Raw genomic sequence first — 15,292 nt, 5'->3', positions numbered from 1 at the left:
GTTAACAAGATTTTGTTGAATAACATGGTTTGAATTGTATCAAAAAAAATAACCCTAAATCAAGGAAACCTAAAGGACAACAAAAAGCTCAACATAAATCTACTCATCATAGAATAAGAACAAAATACTGATCTGATAATAGTTCCAAAACGAGTAATCAAAAAATATTACATGAAAAAAGAAGTTGAAAGTAGCTCAAACGAAATGCCTCAACACAATATTTTGATAGCTATCTATCTTAAGCAGCTTAAACAGCTGTCAAAAACGCACTTCCTGGCTTCCGGTTAGCCAATATCCCATGACAACCCAACAGCTGCAAAAAAACATTCCCAAATTGAGTAACACAAAATAAGTTCATAAACGTCTATGAATAAGAGTTGGAATTTTCAAAATACAAACCTTGGCATTGACACCATCTGGTTGAATTCTGTTCTCTGATTTCCACCTCACGTAATCACTACGGTTGAATTTAGTGAAGCCCCTAAATTTTATACAAGCAAAACATACGCACATTAGAGGATGGTCACGAAGCATCAAATTATGAAGTTTTAAAAAGGCAATACAAGTTATACCACTTCCTGCTGACAATGATCTTCTGACGCCCTGGGAACTTGAACTTAGCACGACGCAGAGCCTCTTGGGCGTGCTGGCTGTTGTTATCCTTGCAACGGACAGAGAGGAGAACCTGCCCGATGGCCACACGAGCACACACACCCTGAGGCTTGCCAAAAGCACCCCTCATACCAGTTTGGAGCCTATCAGCTCCAGCGCACGACAACATCTTGTTGATACGCAGCACATGGAAGGGATGCACCCTGACCCTCAAGTGGAAGGCATCCTTTCCAGCAAACTTGGTCATGTACTTGTTGCAGGCGATACGGGCAGCTTCAAGTGCCTCACTGGACACATTCTCCTTCTCCCAACTGACCAAGTGGACACAGAATGGGAATTCATCCACACCCTTCCTCTTCATACCCACATCATAGATCCTGATCTTTGGATCAGGCACACCACGACAAAACCGAGATTTTGGGTAGGGCTTGTTCTTGATTTGGCGATAACACCTTGCAGGCCCTACAAAGCAAGAATATACACATTACAAAAACATATAAAATCATCCTAAAAATGGAATTTAGCAGAGCAATTCATGCAATATCCCAACAAAAGGAAAATATCAAATATCAATACAACTATAATAAAATTGGGAAAAGGTATGCACATGTGGTAATACAAATTCAAACTAAACTTTCATGATGGCGAATCAGATAATTATAAAGGGAGAATGCAAAGCAGGGAAGCAGGTCTACAAAAAGTTCCCCAGATTAGAAAGCACTAGAGCATTGCCCTCTCCCAACCCAACCCCTCTAAGGCTCTGGCCATCTCTTTACACACAATGAGAGTTCTAACCAGCCACCCATCTCCAATCAATTACCACTATTCATTGTTTTCACTTCAAATAATTGTAAATTTAATATTCACAACAGTATAAAAACGAATTCATATAATTAAATTTCATAAAAAAAATACAAATCCTAAAAAAACAATAGAAGTCCTAAATAATTAAAATTTACAACTAAAATTATTTTTAAGAAAATTATTTTTTTCATTCATATAATAATAATAATAAATCAATTTTAAAAAAACACTCAACCCCCAATCCCCTTCTTCGGTACTGAAATGGATCGGGCCAACAGCGCAGCAACTCCCAACCCTCCCAATTGGTGATTCTCTAAGTTAACAAAATTAATTCACGATACGCTAACCCAAAACTCAGGATATATTACATGCTCCTATTCATCAACAAAAGCAATCATTTTTTCAGACTAGCGGTACAAATATTTCAGAATCCAAAATCCTTAACAAATCTCCGTGACAGTTATCATGAGGAAATATAGCAAATTTGCGGAATTGACAAGTATAATCTAGTGCAGAAGGCCCCAATATCTAAGAAAAAAACTTACTTCTTCCCATGGCGATTTGTGTGTAGTTGCAAAATGAGAAAATTAGGTTTTGGGAGAGAAAATGTTTGATTTATAGGTAATGGTTGATTGTGGGCTTACGCATGGGCTTATGTCATCTATACAATTAACCGAGTCCAGAAGCTTCCTGGATTTGACTTTCTTGGGCTATATTTCAACATCCCAATACTACATTAATTCAATCACGCGGGCACTGCGTGGTCAGCCACACAATGTCCTTTTCGTAAATATTTAAAGACAAAATTTGCATAAGCACTTCAAAATACATTTGTCTTTGCAAATTTATTCAAAATTAGTACCCTCAATCTCAATTAAGTTGAGTCATATTTCTCTTTTAGATGATGGTTTAACTAAGTTGAGTCATGTATTTTTTGATAAAAAACAAAATATTCTATTACTCTTATTTTATTCATTACCTACTTTATTCCTCTTTTCTATTTTCAACACAATTTCTTAATCTCCGTATTTAAAAGTTTTGACTCAACTTAGTTAGGACGGTGAAATAATAGTTAGTGCTAAGACGATTTTACTTAATAACCCTTTTCCCAATTTTTTACTTCATATTTAAATTTACAATATTCTCACTCTACTAAGAATTATGCACAATCTTCCAAAGGTTAAAACAAATTACTCTCTTCGTTCCAAGGAAGATGACTTCTTCCTTGGGCGGAATGAGATTTTATATAGTTTTATTATGTATTAATCGAAGAGAATAAAGTAAGAGAGATAGAATAAAATAGAGATTAATGAATTTCTATTTTAGTAATTGATCATCTTTGATGGGACAAATTAAAAGAGAAAGTGAGTCATCTTCAGTGATACGGAGGGAGTAGTATATAATGTATAATTCGTTTTTCATGTTTTTCGAGTAAAGGTGTAGAGTTAATAAGAAAATCAATTTAAGTGGGTGATAGCCATAAAAAATTAAGTATACACGCATTTTTTATTTTATTATAACTAACAATCCTATGAACTATTTAATAATAAAATAATAAATTGAGAATGACTATCATGAATTAATTTATTTTTTAATATTATATATCATGTATAATTTGTTTCAAGATTCTTGCATAAAGATGCAGCGTTTATAAGGAAATCGACTATTATCCATTTGATTTATATTCAATATTATAATCCTATCTAATTTCATTTTAAGATTTTGCATAAGGAAATGATCACCAATTATTCGGTGATATCACTAAAAAATAAGTATGTATATATGTAGTCACTTTTATAGTTTACAATACTAAGAAATACATTTAAAATTAAAATTTGGGTGTGAATGACTATATCATTTTAATTTTTTACCATTGTATATCATGAAATATCTAATTTCATTTCATGAATTTTACGTGAATGTAGAGTATACAAACAAAATAGACTTAATAATTATCAATTAATTGAGTGATAAAACTGAGAAATTAATATATATATATATATAGTCATTTATAATTTATAATATTATTAATAATAAAATAATTAGATGTGATGACTATTATCATTTTCATTTATTTTTGATTAAAAATAAAACATTCAATTACTCTTATTTTATCCAAATACCTACTTTATTCCTCTTTTCTATTTTCAACACAATTTCTTAATCTCCGTATTTAAAAGTTTTGACTCAACTTAGTTGGGACGATGAAAATAATAGTCAGTGCTAAGATGATTTACTTAATAACCCTTTTCCCAATTTTTACTTTATATTTAAAGTTACAATTTTCTCACTCTGCTAAGAATCATGCACAATCTTCCAAACGTTAAAACAAATTACTCTCTTCGTTGCAAGGAAGATGACCTCTTTCTTGGGCGGAACGAGAATTTATGTAATGCGTTAGAAAAATTCTACAACAAATTCCCACAAAAAGATGCGTTAGAAACATAAATAATGCACTGTTATCTGAATGTAATGCAGCTTAATGGAATACCCTCAAACACGCACCAGAAGGGTGGGTGTTTTCCCATATTTTGCCTTGAACGATTTGTGGGAGTCTGCCAATGTGTGGTCGATGATGTTCATGTTGCCATCTGGCAGATCGAAACACATCACGTACTGATGTGTAAAACCCCAAACCGGGAAGAAAAACTATACAATTGAAATTACGTTAATGTATGTACATCAGATGGGTTAAGCGTAATAGAATTTACCATGTCAAAGTTCTCCCATTTAAAGATTCCCGTTCCAAGTACATCATCGAACAACCGAGTCCATAATGTCTCCCTCAACTGGTCCTCTGACCATTCAGCCGGGGTATCAATCACGGTGTGTCTCTACAGTGTAATGTGGTAAACAAGTTAATTATTTATAATTGCAATACTAAATAGCAACCAAGCAACAAGGTGTTTCACTAACGCATGGTTTTGTCGAGAAGAAGACCCTAGCAACTGTTTCCGGAGCCTTGAGCTTCTCCATGTTATTCAAGTAGGCGCTCCAAGTGTCTACAATGGCTGGACTCACGCTCTTGAACGGCGCCAGCGACGCGAATTCAAGTTGCACTGTCTTGATACAATCGTCTATGTAGACAACCGTCTCCCTGCACAATAATAAAGTGTGCATAAGTAACCCATTTCCCAGCAAATAGTCGAGCAAAACTATAAAACTTACTTATTCACTTCCGTTGTGCTCAGTACCCAATAGTATAGCGACTTGTCCGGATAGTTTGGCTTTGCCGTTAGTGTAACCGCCCGGTTGTTGAATGGAGAACGGGCAGCCAGACTGGCTTTCTTGAAACGGGATGATGCCAGCTTCCTAGGATCCTGCAATAATAGGTGATACGGTTAATACAATTCAGCCGCAACCCCACATATTAAATACAACATACCTCATGTCCAGTCACTTCAAAATCACCATCTGGAATGTCCAAGCTCGACAAAGCAACACCCTTTCCCTTTCCATCAACAACCTTTGCAGCAAAACCTTCAGATTTGTTTGGTTTTTCCAAGCCAGACACAGCAACACCCTTTCCCTTTCCGGCACCCACCTTTCCAGCACCCACCTTTCCAGCAAGACCTTCAGGTTCGTTTGGTTTTTCCCCAACACCAATCTCAATACCCTTTTCAGTAGCTGGGCCAATTTTCTACATGGACAAAAGTAAGGTTCCATTTAATGCATAATAAGTACTGTATAATTAAAAAAACCTAAATAATGTGCACTACCAACAACATTTAATGCATACAAACAACCATATTGTTATGCTTAATACAAGCTATATAATGCAAGCAATTAATATTTTTGAGAACTCCAACATAATACTTTTAATGACTAAACTGTTGAAAACAATGCACGCAGCCTGTCAAATAATGAACAACATAACAACTAGTTGTAATTCATAATATTTATTAAAGGAATTACTTTTGTATGGGCAGCCCATTTTCCCTCCACCTCCTTACGATCTACATCCTTATCAGATGGAATCTCACTGCGTTCCAGGTTTTGTTTTCCTGCCTTCTTGGCCTTGTTTTTTACTATATCTCCGCTTCCTCCTTCACTTTCACCTCTAACCACAGCCGGCTGTACACAATGGACGCAAAGTTAAGTATTTTGAAAAATGAAGAATGAGTACACATTCAATGATGTAATGTTCCTACCCCATTGTTGATTTCCACACCACCTGCGGCTGTCCCAGATGTCGTTCCAGATCCACCAACCGAATTAGGCTTGTCTCCTGACACAAGTAAATAATGCGTGAATTATGATTTAATAAAGCAAAAACCTTTGTATACAATGCGTTGTAAACTTTACAAAAATTAGCATCAGCTTCATGCTCACCTCCAACACCATCATCTCCTGTCTCCTCAGCATTAGTGTTTTCCTCTTCCCGACAACAACCCTCTGCCCGTTGTTCTTTCTGCGTAGCAAAAGGGTCAGGACACTCAAAGCCATCCAAGACGAACGATGGCCTATCAAATCCTCTGCTTATTGTTTTCTTTTTGTCGTATGCCTGCATCATCTTCTCCATTTCAGCAATCCACTCGGGACTGTACTCTTCCTCGTCTTCCCTCGTTTGTGTTAGTGTTGTCACGATTTCCTCATCTTCCACAGGCTTTTCATCTTCCATCCCTAACAACTTCAACTCAATCTGACTCCTCAATCGGAAGCACCCATCGTCAAGCAGTTCAATAGGTATCTGCTTAAAATCGTCGACCCACCTCGAAATAGCGTGTCCCATCAAAGAACTCGAAGCGACAAAACGATCTTTGAGTCTCTTTGCCTTGTACCTGCTGGGGGATCCACTAACTCCCCTTTCCACAGCGTCCACCCTCCTTGCTTCCTCGTCGGTAAGATACTGATGTTTGTCAATGCGGCCCTCTAACCTCCCAGTTCCGAACTGATCAAGCTCCACATCCTCCCTTTGTTTGAGGGTCTCTGCTGTCCAACCCTTTATAGTGGGCCAGACACGCTCGACTCGCCTCCGTATGTGAACCACACGGTCCACGTACGCGCACTGACAACAACCAAGCAATGTCAAATATTAGTAGCGCAGCGCGACACAAAAACAATGCACAGTAAAGGCTATTATAATGCAACAGATTGGGTTCATTAATGCAGCAAAAAGTAACGCATGTACTCTAACATATAATGCACTGACACTATTACATACCAAAAGAAAATGGATTAGTCCGGTGAAGTATGCAGTTTCCCCCCCTGGCCCAGCCCGGATAAGTGACTTCCAGAACGGATAAGACGTAACCACACCAATTCATGTCACTGATAGCCTCCACATCGTCGATAAAGTATAGTATCTTTGGCTTGCAATTGCCGTCTGACGGAGTCTCCATCAAGGCATTCTCGAGTAAGAACATGAATAGACACTTGAAGACCGGACCACCATCAGTTTCATCCTTAATCATATTCGCAACATCTGTCGCGTTCAGCTTGTACCGAGACTTTTTACACTGCGCAGCAACCATATGGTTGAACTCGAAGTTTGACTGATATTCTTCTTTGCGTGCAATCGGAGTCCGCCCTCTCGGGAAGCCCAATGTCAGGTGGACATCCTCCTCATCTAGTGTTAGGCGCTCGCCACCAGATAATGGAATCTCGCACCGAGCCAAATTTAACGACTTCAACACCCGGTAAGCTAGGTAACCTGGGATCTCCCTGATGTTGAACTCTAGGACAACGCCGAATCCCAGTTCGATCACGGCTTCCTTCTGTCGGGGAGTCAGGTTTTGTATACATGAAATGAACTCGGTGGGGTTCTGTCGACAGTACAGGTGGTCGGCTTTCTTTCCCCTGGGTTTCTTTTTCTCCACGTCTTCATTGCGTGAACTTGTTGCAGCTTCTTCCTCGTCTAACCTTTGCCGAAGTGTCTGAGCTAATGCTATGGGAATAACATCGTCTACTGCTTGGTCAAACTCAGGCCGACGGTGCTTAGAACCTGTCCAGAACAGGTAAAACCATGGTTTAGAACAAATAATCTATTTGTTTCAGTAAGTAATGCATGACATCTATTTACCAATGCACAGAACTGAAGATGTAATGTACAAACCCAAACATACTAATCAGTCACTTGCTAAATGGATGCATCCAACAACTTCATGCCAAACTCCCACATAACAAAAATGCCAAATAATCTATGCGTTTCAGTAAGTAATGCGTGACATCTATTTATCAATGCACAGAACTGAAGATGTAATGTACAAACCCAAACATACTAATCACTCACTTGCTAAAGGGATGCATCCAACAACTTCATGCCAAACTCCCACATAACAAAAATGCAAAATAATCTATGCGTTTCAGTAAGTAATGCATGACATCTATTTACCAATGCACATAACTGAAGATGTAATGTACAAACCCAGACATACTAATCAATCACTTGCTAAAGGGATGCATCCAACAACTTCATGCCAAACTCCCACATATAAAAAATGAACAATAATCTACAAAAATGATGGAATGATGCATAACCTTCATTCGGTTCTGGCTGGCTTTTGTAGGGGCGTCGTCTTTTAGTCATTCTAAATCTGCGCGATGAGAGGGCCAAAATCGGTTAGTTTTCAACCATAACTCAGTGTGGTATCACCCAAAAAAACACGAAAAGTGTACATATTGGCCAGAAATCCAGCATACATTAAATAGAATGCTCACAATACCAACTTCTCCAACAAAAAAACAACAACTTTTGTGCATTACACCAACTGGAAAGTAAACCGATGCAAAACCCAGATCCAACTGAGAGAACTAATTGTTATAGCAAGGATGAACAAAACCCTAACTCTAATGACCGCAATTTCATCTTTTTCCAACAAAATCGAGCAAAATAATTTTGTGCATTATTTCGATTATAAAGTATAAATCGATGTTTAGGAGTGTTTCTGCATACCAAACAAAAAAACAGAACCACACCTTTTTGTTTGCAGGAGAGGTATCGACTTTCAAGAAGCGCGCGAAGTGATTTCACAGCAGGAATCGTCGACCGACGTAGATTTCACGGCGGGAATGGTAGACGGACAAAGATTTCACGGCGGGAATGGTCGACCGACGGAGACACAGCGGCGGCTAGGGTTTGTTCAATTAGGGAGAAATTTTGTGGAGAGAATGTTGATGGGATGGAGTGAGAGAGAGGGTGTTAGGTTTGGTATACTGAAAAGCATGTTTCGAGCAAGTTTCGCTCGAATAGAATCTTGCTTGTATACGTAAAACTCTATAATCCACTTTTAACCTGATTCAGTATTATTCGAGCAGTCTCGCACGAATAGAATCACTATTATTATTACATTGTGTTTGCTTGTGCATTTATAAGATGTTTTACAAACATTTAAATGCATAAGAAGTAAACAAAGTCTAAGTCTTTTGCTTAGTAGACCGGTTGTGGGCGTCGTCCACTTTAAGGTAACACGGTCAGATCTATGCAATGCTTTGCAAAAGAAAAAGAAGAATTTCACAACCTAGATAGGCTTTGGCTACCTATCGTGAAAGGTTGCAATGTCAGTCCGCATATTTCTAAGCCTTACTGAAATAATTTGACATTGGTGTGGTATAGCACTGAACGGATCTAACAGCAAGACGTGTCTTTATGCTATCTACTGAAAGACTAGGTCTTGATAAAATATTATTTCTTAATCTACATATGTTAGCATTGAGCATACGGTATTGATTATGCACTACTTTGACTTATCAAATGGTGCGGGTTTTTCGCAACCCAATAATCCTGATATATTGGGTAGTGGTGATTAATATCTAGCGGTGCTAGGATTGCTATTATGTTGAAACGTGCACGAGGTGAGTCTCGTTTGATAATGTCCTCAAGAGGAGCTCGAACAAGGTTTTATTATTCGGAAAACTGGCCAGTTGGAGTTTTATTACTCTATGAATAATAAATAAATGATTCTTGCTAAGTCCACTCTTGGAATTAATAAGATATTAATTAATTAAGTCCATAGCAGACATTAATTAATTAATGGACATTTATATCTTAAGCGCGGGAAATAAATAATAAAAGTGGAAACCCGGATTACTTGTAATTTCGGATTTGGATGGGGAGAGTTCAATATTACTTCTGTAGTGGCTGCTCGTAATATTCCAATATAAGCTTGTATTAAATTGTGGGTTCAATTTAATTAGTAAAAAGCTAATTGGGCGAGCCCATATCCAAAACCTTCCATAGATCCCTGTCTGGGCCCAAAAGGAACTTAATATAAATAGGAGAATAAAGGAGACAGAATTATCACAATTTTCATTACTGAAATTTTCGAAAATATCAGCCCCATCAGCTGTAGGAATTTTCGAATTCTACTCCTTTTCCCAAAAGGATTTCTTCTGTCTTCTTTATTCGAGTCCTAGTATTTTGATAAGATCAGCCCACCCTGATATCGAGATACAGTTCGGGAACCAGTCAGAAGATCCGTGGTCTAGTATTGAAGATCATCACGTGGAGAAGGCGCGAGCAATCGACGATTCTTTGGAGAATCAAAATCGGTAACTCTAAACCGTAGAATTCATGTTTTAGGATTTACTTTCTTTGAGCATGAATTATTTGCGTTCTAGCATGCAATTATCTGTTTAACATGTGAATTGATTAATCGCATAATCGGTCAAATAGATCCTACGTCTGATTTATTTGTTTTGTACAAGTCTTCCGCTGTGCAAGGGGCACCAAACCCCATCAATTGGTATCAGAGCCAATTTTTGGCTCTGATTATGTGAATTAATTTCATGTTATGTGAATTGCTTGAATGCATGATTTCTTCGCCGCGTGTTTGTTTGTTTGTTGTTTAGTTTTAATTGACAAAACGTAAAACACGAAGCATCGAAGAAACTAATTCGGTGGAATCTAATTCATTTATAAAGCAATCATTGCAATATTGCAATGATTACTTGGATTAGATGAGTTTTGTTTATTATTTGCCTTACGTGAACTAAATTTCCAAGTCGGCAAATTCAAGAACTGCTGCGTGTTCACCGCCTTCGGTAATAGATTGTCGGGAATTCGCGACAGCTGCGGAGAATTGCTGCGGAGAGGTGTCGACGCAGCAGCGTCGGAGATCACCGGGCAGCAGCGCCGGCGGCTGCAGAGACGACGTCGCACAAGCGACGACGCAGCAGCAGCGCCAGAGGCGTCGCAACAGTGAACAGCAACACCGGAGCAGCTGCGACACGGCGGCAGCGACGTCGGAGATGTCGCAGCAGCAGCAATGGTGGTTTCACGAGGCAGCAGCACCGCTGACGCCGGAGACGCGACAGCAGCTCCATCGGAGCGACGTCGACGCAGCAGCGTCGGAGACGTCAGGCTCGGTGGATGCGTGAGACGGAGAGGGAAGGCTAGCTTGATGCAGGCGGCGATGGCGGTCTGAGTAGGAGCCCTTCGTGGGCAGTTCCCGGGCTCGAAAGACAGCGACCTTCGTGAGCAGCCGGCGTCGGAGAAGTCAGGCTGGCCAAGCTGCATCGGCAGCTCAAGCTCTCGAGCTTGACAGTTTGCGTGAAGCATAACAGCGGCTGTGATTCGAGTGGGAGCTCTTCGCGGGCAGTTTCCCGGCCTCGAGTTTGACGTCGCATTACCTCGTTCCGTGACTTCGCTTTCCAAATTTGATTAGGGTTTCCTAACCCTTGCATTAATTTTGGAAAGTATTCCGGATTAATTTGGAAATAAGATTTGAATATATCTTGTGGACTTTATATATTATATAAGATTTGATTTTGTATTAAATCATGGATTAATTATAGATTTTATCCTTATTTTATGGATTTGTAGGGATTTAATTCCTAGATGAATCCTAGTTAAATTTGGATAATGACAATTTAATTTTTATTTATATCCTATGGATTAATGTGAATATATCCTAGACAAATCCTAGTTGGATTTAGATAAATATAATATTATTTTATTCTTATCCTATGAGTTTATATGAATTTTTTCATAGATAAATTCTAGATGGATTTGAATAATGATAATATAATATTTTATTCTTATCTTATAGATTTATATGGATTTGTTCCTTGATAAATCTTGGATAGATTTGAATGATTATAATATAATATTATCTTATTCTATGGATTTATATAGATTTATTCTAAGATAAATCCTAGATGTATTAGGATAAATATTTATATTAATTTATTTTATCCTATAGATTTGAATAGATTTAATTCTATTAAGACAATCTTAGATGGATTAAAATAAGTATTAATCCAATTTATCCTTATCTTATGGATTTATATCCTAGATAGATTAGGATAAAGATGATATATAAGAAATCCTTATTTAATTGAATTTAGATAAATTTATTTATCTAAGAAATCCTAAGAAATGTTTAATATATTCTGGATGTCTATTCTAAATAGAATAAAGATTTGTATAAATCTTGGTTGATAGGATTTTATTTTTATCTTATGGATAATGATGGAACTGATTCTATCTAGTAATATCCTAGTACGATTTAAATAATGATAATCTTAGATCAACGTTATCTTGAATTGTAGGATTGATTTTATCGAAATAAAATCTTGAATAATCCTAAATGGATTTAGATAGTTAACTCTATCTTGATAAATCCTATCAGTAATTGGATAATTATGATCCAATATAAAAATTAATTATTTAATTGATTCTCCCTTGACTAGATTAAATAATTTTCGATAATTATCCTGTGTGTTTAAATGCCATGCATTAAATGGATTTATCTGTTTATTTGGTGTTTTTCTATTTTAAGTGGATTATCTGCTTTATCTGCTTATGTGATAATTATGCAAAAACCATATAAAATATCTAAGTGATGATTACAACAAGTGCGTTGTATATGGTCTCCATCGGTTGGACTGCAAAATTTTGTGAAGCTGATTTTCTAATATTATCGCCACCTACAGAGTAGGGACAATAATCCTACGAAAACAGTAAGTTCATAAGGGCGGACTTCTCACATAATAAATAGAATGAACTAGAAAGTGGTTCCCAATATTATTGCCACCTGCAGAGTGGGGACAATAATCCTAAGGAACTGCGAGTTTCAGGGTTCAATCAGAATTTATGAGATAGCTTGATTTTGTTATCAACACATGAACATTGTTATGGGAGTGTGTTGTAGAAATAAAATTCTGTAATGCTAAATCTGATGGTCGTGCTTAGGCAGCATTAGGCGTGTCAACCTCCAGAGGAGGAAGCTATTGATGCGTCGGTGTTGTGACTAGTAAAATTGTCAAAATTTTAATGCGTATTAACCTCCAGAGGAGGATACAATTTATTAATTTTGCAGTTGTAAGATACATAATTGTTTTGTGGTTATTTGTGATTATGTATTGAGCATGAGTATGTGATAATAAGTTTATTTGCCAAATCTTCATTATGTCTTTTAATATTTGTCTGCGATCCTTATAGAAAGTAAACTCGAATGCCTAAATTATGTAGACCGAAAACGAAAGTGGATAAGATTCTCATAGCTGAAAGCTTGAAGTTTATACTCAAATGATTCATGTCCTCCATTTCCTCGACATAATTCCACGAAGAATGTTCAAGAATGCATTATACATGTACTTGACAAGCTCTTTGAGGAATAAGGTCAAGCTATTTTCCTTTAAGTAGCTCGACAAGTCTTGGTTAATGACGATGAAAGATGGATATCAATAGAATCTGTCAAGATGATTCGATTGGAATATCCTAGAGTGACAGAATGTTTTGAGTGATCAACAGATCCTCAAATAGTTTCTGACACAAGTCATCGCCTAAAGTAATAAAGAATGACTATAAGAAGGTTTAGCTAAAAAGTAGAAAATCTTCAGAATAATAGTCGTTATATTACTGTTAGAGGAAAGTAACATGATAGATGACGAATTCATAAAGGCTGCATTTTTCTTAAGTCCTAGTTCATTTGAACAAAAGACTAGATATGGAAATGGGAGAGCCTGGATTGTCATCGAAGTTTGTTTAAAGCGAGTAAAGATGTTTTGTGAGTTGGATTGACCTATTTTATAGAAGGACAATGACTTACATGACAATGCAACTTCTAAATAAGAGATCTTGATCCAGTTAGGTTTTTGTTGCAGTGGGAGCTATTAATGCTCAACTATTGTTTTATGGTTGATGCTTAAGGCATCATAGTATTAAAATAATATAATTGCGACAAGGTTGAGTATTCAACAACACATCAACTTCTTAATCATTGAATGATAAAGTATTTATTGCTCTTAGTCTTAAGGCCAAGAAAATACTTAGAAATTGTTCGAACTGATCTAGACTATCAAGATTTTAACATTTCGTTAAATAGCTTGACAGTTGAGAAAGTCTGTTTAATGCACTTTGAGTTAGAATCATTTGATTTTTCAAGAGATTCAGAATACTTATAGAAGTGCAACATAGAAAGACTAGCAAGTCTTAATGGTTTACACCATAAGGAGACGAGCAAAGGGTTATGATCAGTAGTGGGAGTCTAATCTCCATTAACGAATCCAAGCATTCACCTAATGAATGGGATAGTTATGTAAGAAGGAATCAAAGTCTTTCTAAGACAAGTTTGATTAAGTGATGAGTTGTACTCATTAAAATCTTATCATTGATGGGATAAACATTAAAGAAACTACCAACATCAGTACCTTCTACAAAACACGAGTTGTGGACTAGAGCGACTCTAGTCTAGCACATCTCAAGGTGTAATGTTGTTCCAACACGTGTTGGAAAAGTGTCCAAGAAATTGGAGTTGAGTACTGAGGCATGTTTTAAGGTTTGTCCCAAATGATGTATTGTTATAAGTTCTGTAATCTTCAAAGATATAATTCTTGTATGAAGATCAAGATATGAACTACAAAAGCCTAACAACGTGATAACTCTCAAAATAAAGAGAGAGATATCAGATATTCCACATTACCAAGAAGTCATACCATTAGAAACTTTTGCACTAATAAAATCAACTTCAGTACCTAAGATTGTAAGAACCATATCGTAGTGGGAGCGTTCCACTGGAACACAACAAGTTCTTGGGTCTAAGAGTGTCGTAAGACTCGGTCTTAGATTAACTTGAACATAATCCCTTTAACTACAATGTAGTATTGGTTCATTTGGATATTCATCTTTGAAAAGGTGATAGATTTCAAATTACAATCTAAGATAGACAACATGTTTTACAAGACTTGCAATATTACCTACAGGCTGTGTCAATCAGTGGGAGCAAGTATCTTTGCAAGTGTAAATGTGGATCTCAAATGGCTAGACAATGACAATGGGTTATGCCCAAAGAGAATTATCTTCTCGCTATCGTTGTGCCAGGATTTATTTGATCCTATTGTCTATTAGAACTTACATAAATTAGAATGTATGTATTATGATTGTCAAGACAGCCTTCTATAAATAGAAGTCTTGAGGAAATCATCTACTAGAACATTCTAATGGGATATGTAATTAAGGGCAAGAAACGCATGATTGGAAGCTTATATAGACCTTCGTGGTCTTAGGCAAGCATCTAAATCAGAGTATATGTGTTTTATCAAAATTATCAAATATTTGGAATTTGACTTATGTCCTTAACAGTGTTGTAAGCACAAGGAAGTTGAAAGTGCATTATGTATGGTATTATTGGTACTCTACGATGATGAAATCTACAAAAGTTGCAAACAACTAAGATTGGCATCTAGCGTAGGAAACTGGTTGTCTACCCAGTTAAAGATAAATGATTTAAGAGAAACTAATTACATTCTTAGCATCTAAGTCCTTTTAAGATTGCTAGAAAGAATGTTGAGATTCTCTTAGGAATCCTATATCTACACATTGCTTGGAACATTTAAGCATTAGAAATTCCATGAAAAGGTTTATACCTTTCAAGGTGGAATTGTCTTGTCTCTAGTCAAGTGTCATTTGACGCTTAGTGAGATCAAGAATTAT

The 15,292-nt window shown here is 36.8% G+C and overlaps 1 protein-coding gene across 1 annotated transcript; it reads right to left on the bottom strand.

The window, feature by feature from the left end:
* Window positions 1-88: 88 nt before the first annotated feature.
* LOC125223201 (large ribosomal subunit protein uL16) lies at window positions 89-2,079 on the bottom strand. Its single transcript, XM_048126225.2, has 4 exons — window positions 1,962-2,079; window positions 573-1,074; window positions 400-481; window positions 89-313 (listed from the first exon to the last, which is right to left on the bottom strand). Exons 1-4 carry the CDS (start codon window positions 1,969-1,971, stop codon window positions 248-250), a joined length of 660 nt encoding a protein of 219 aa, XP_047982182.1. The 5' UTR covers window positions 1,972-2,079; the 3' UTR covers window positions 89-247.
* Window positions 2,080-15,292: the final 13,213 nt, after the last annotated feature.

Source organism: Salvia hispanica, chromosome 1 (genome assembly GCF_029641045.1).
Source record: "Salvia hispanica isolate PSC_SH4W2 chromosome 1, Shi_PSC_v1, whole genome shotgun sequence".
Taxonomy (NCBI): Eukaryota; Viridiplantae; Streptophyta; class Magnoliopsida; order Lamiales; family Lamiaceae; genus Salvia; species Salvia hispanica.
This window is presented reverse-complemented; position numbering and strand designations above follow the sequence as displayed.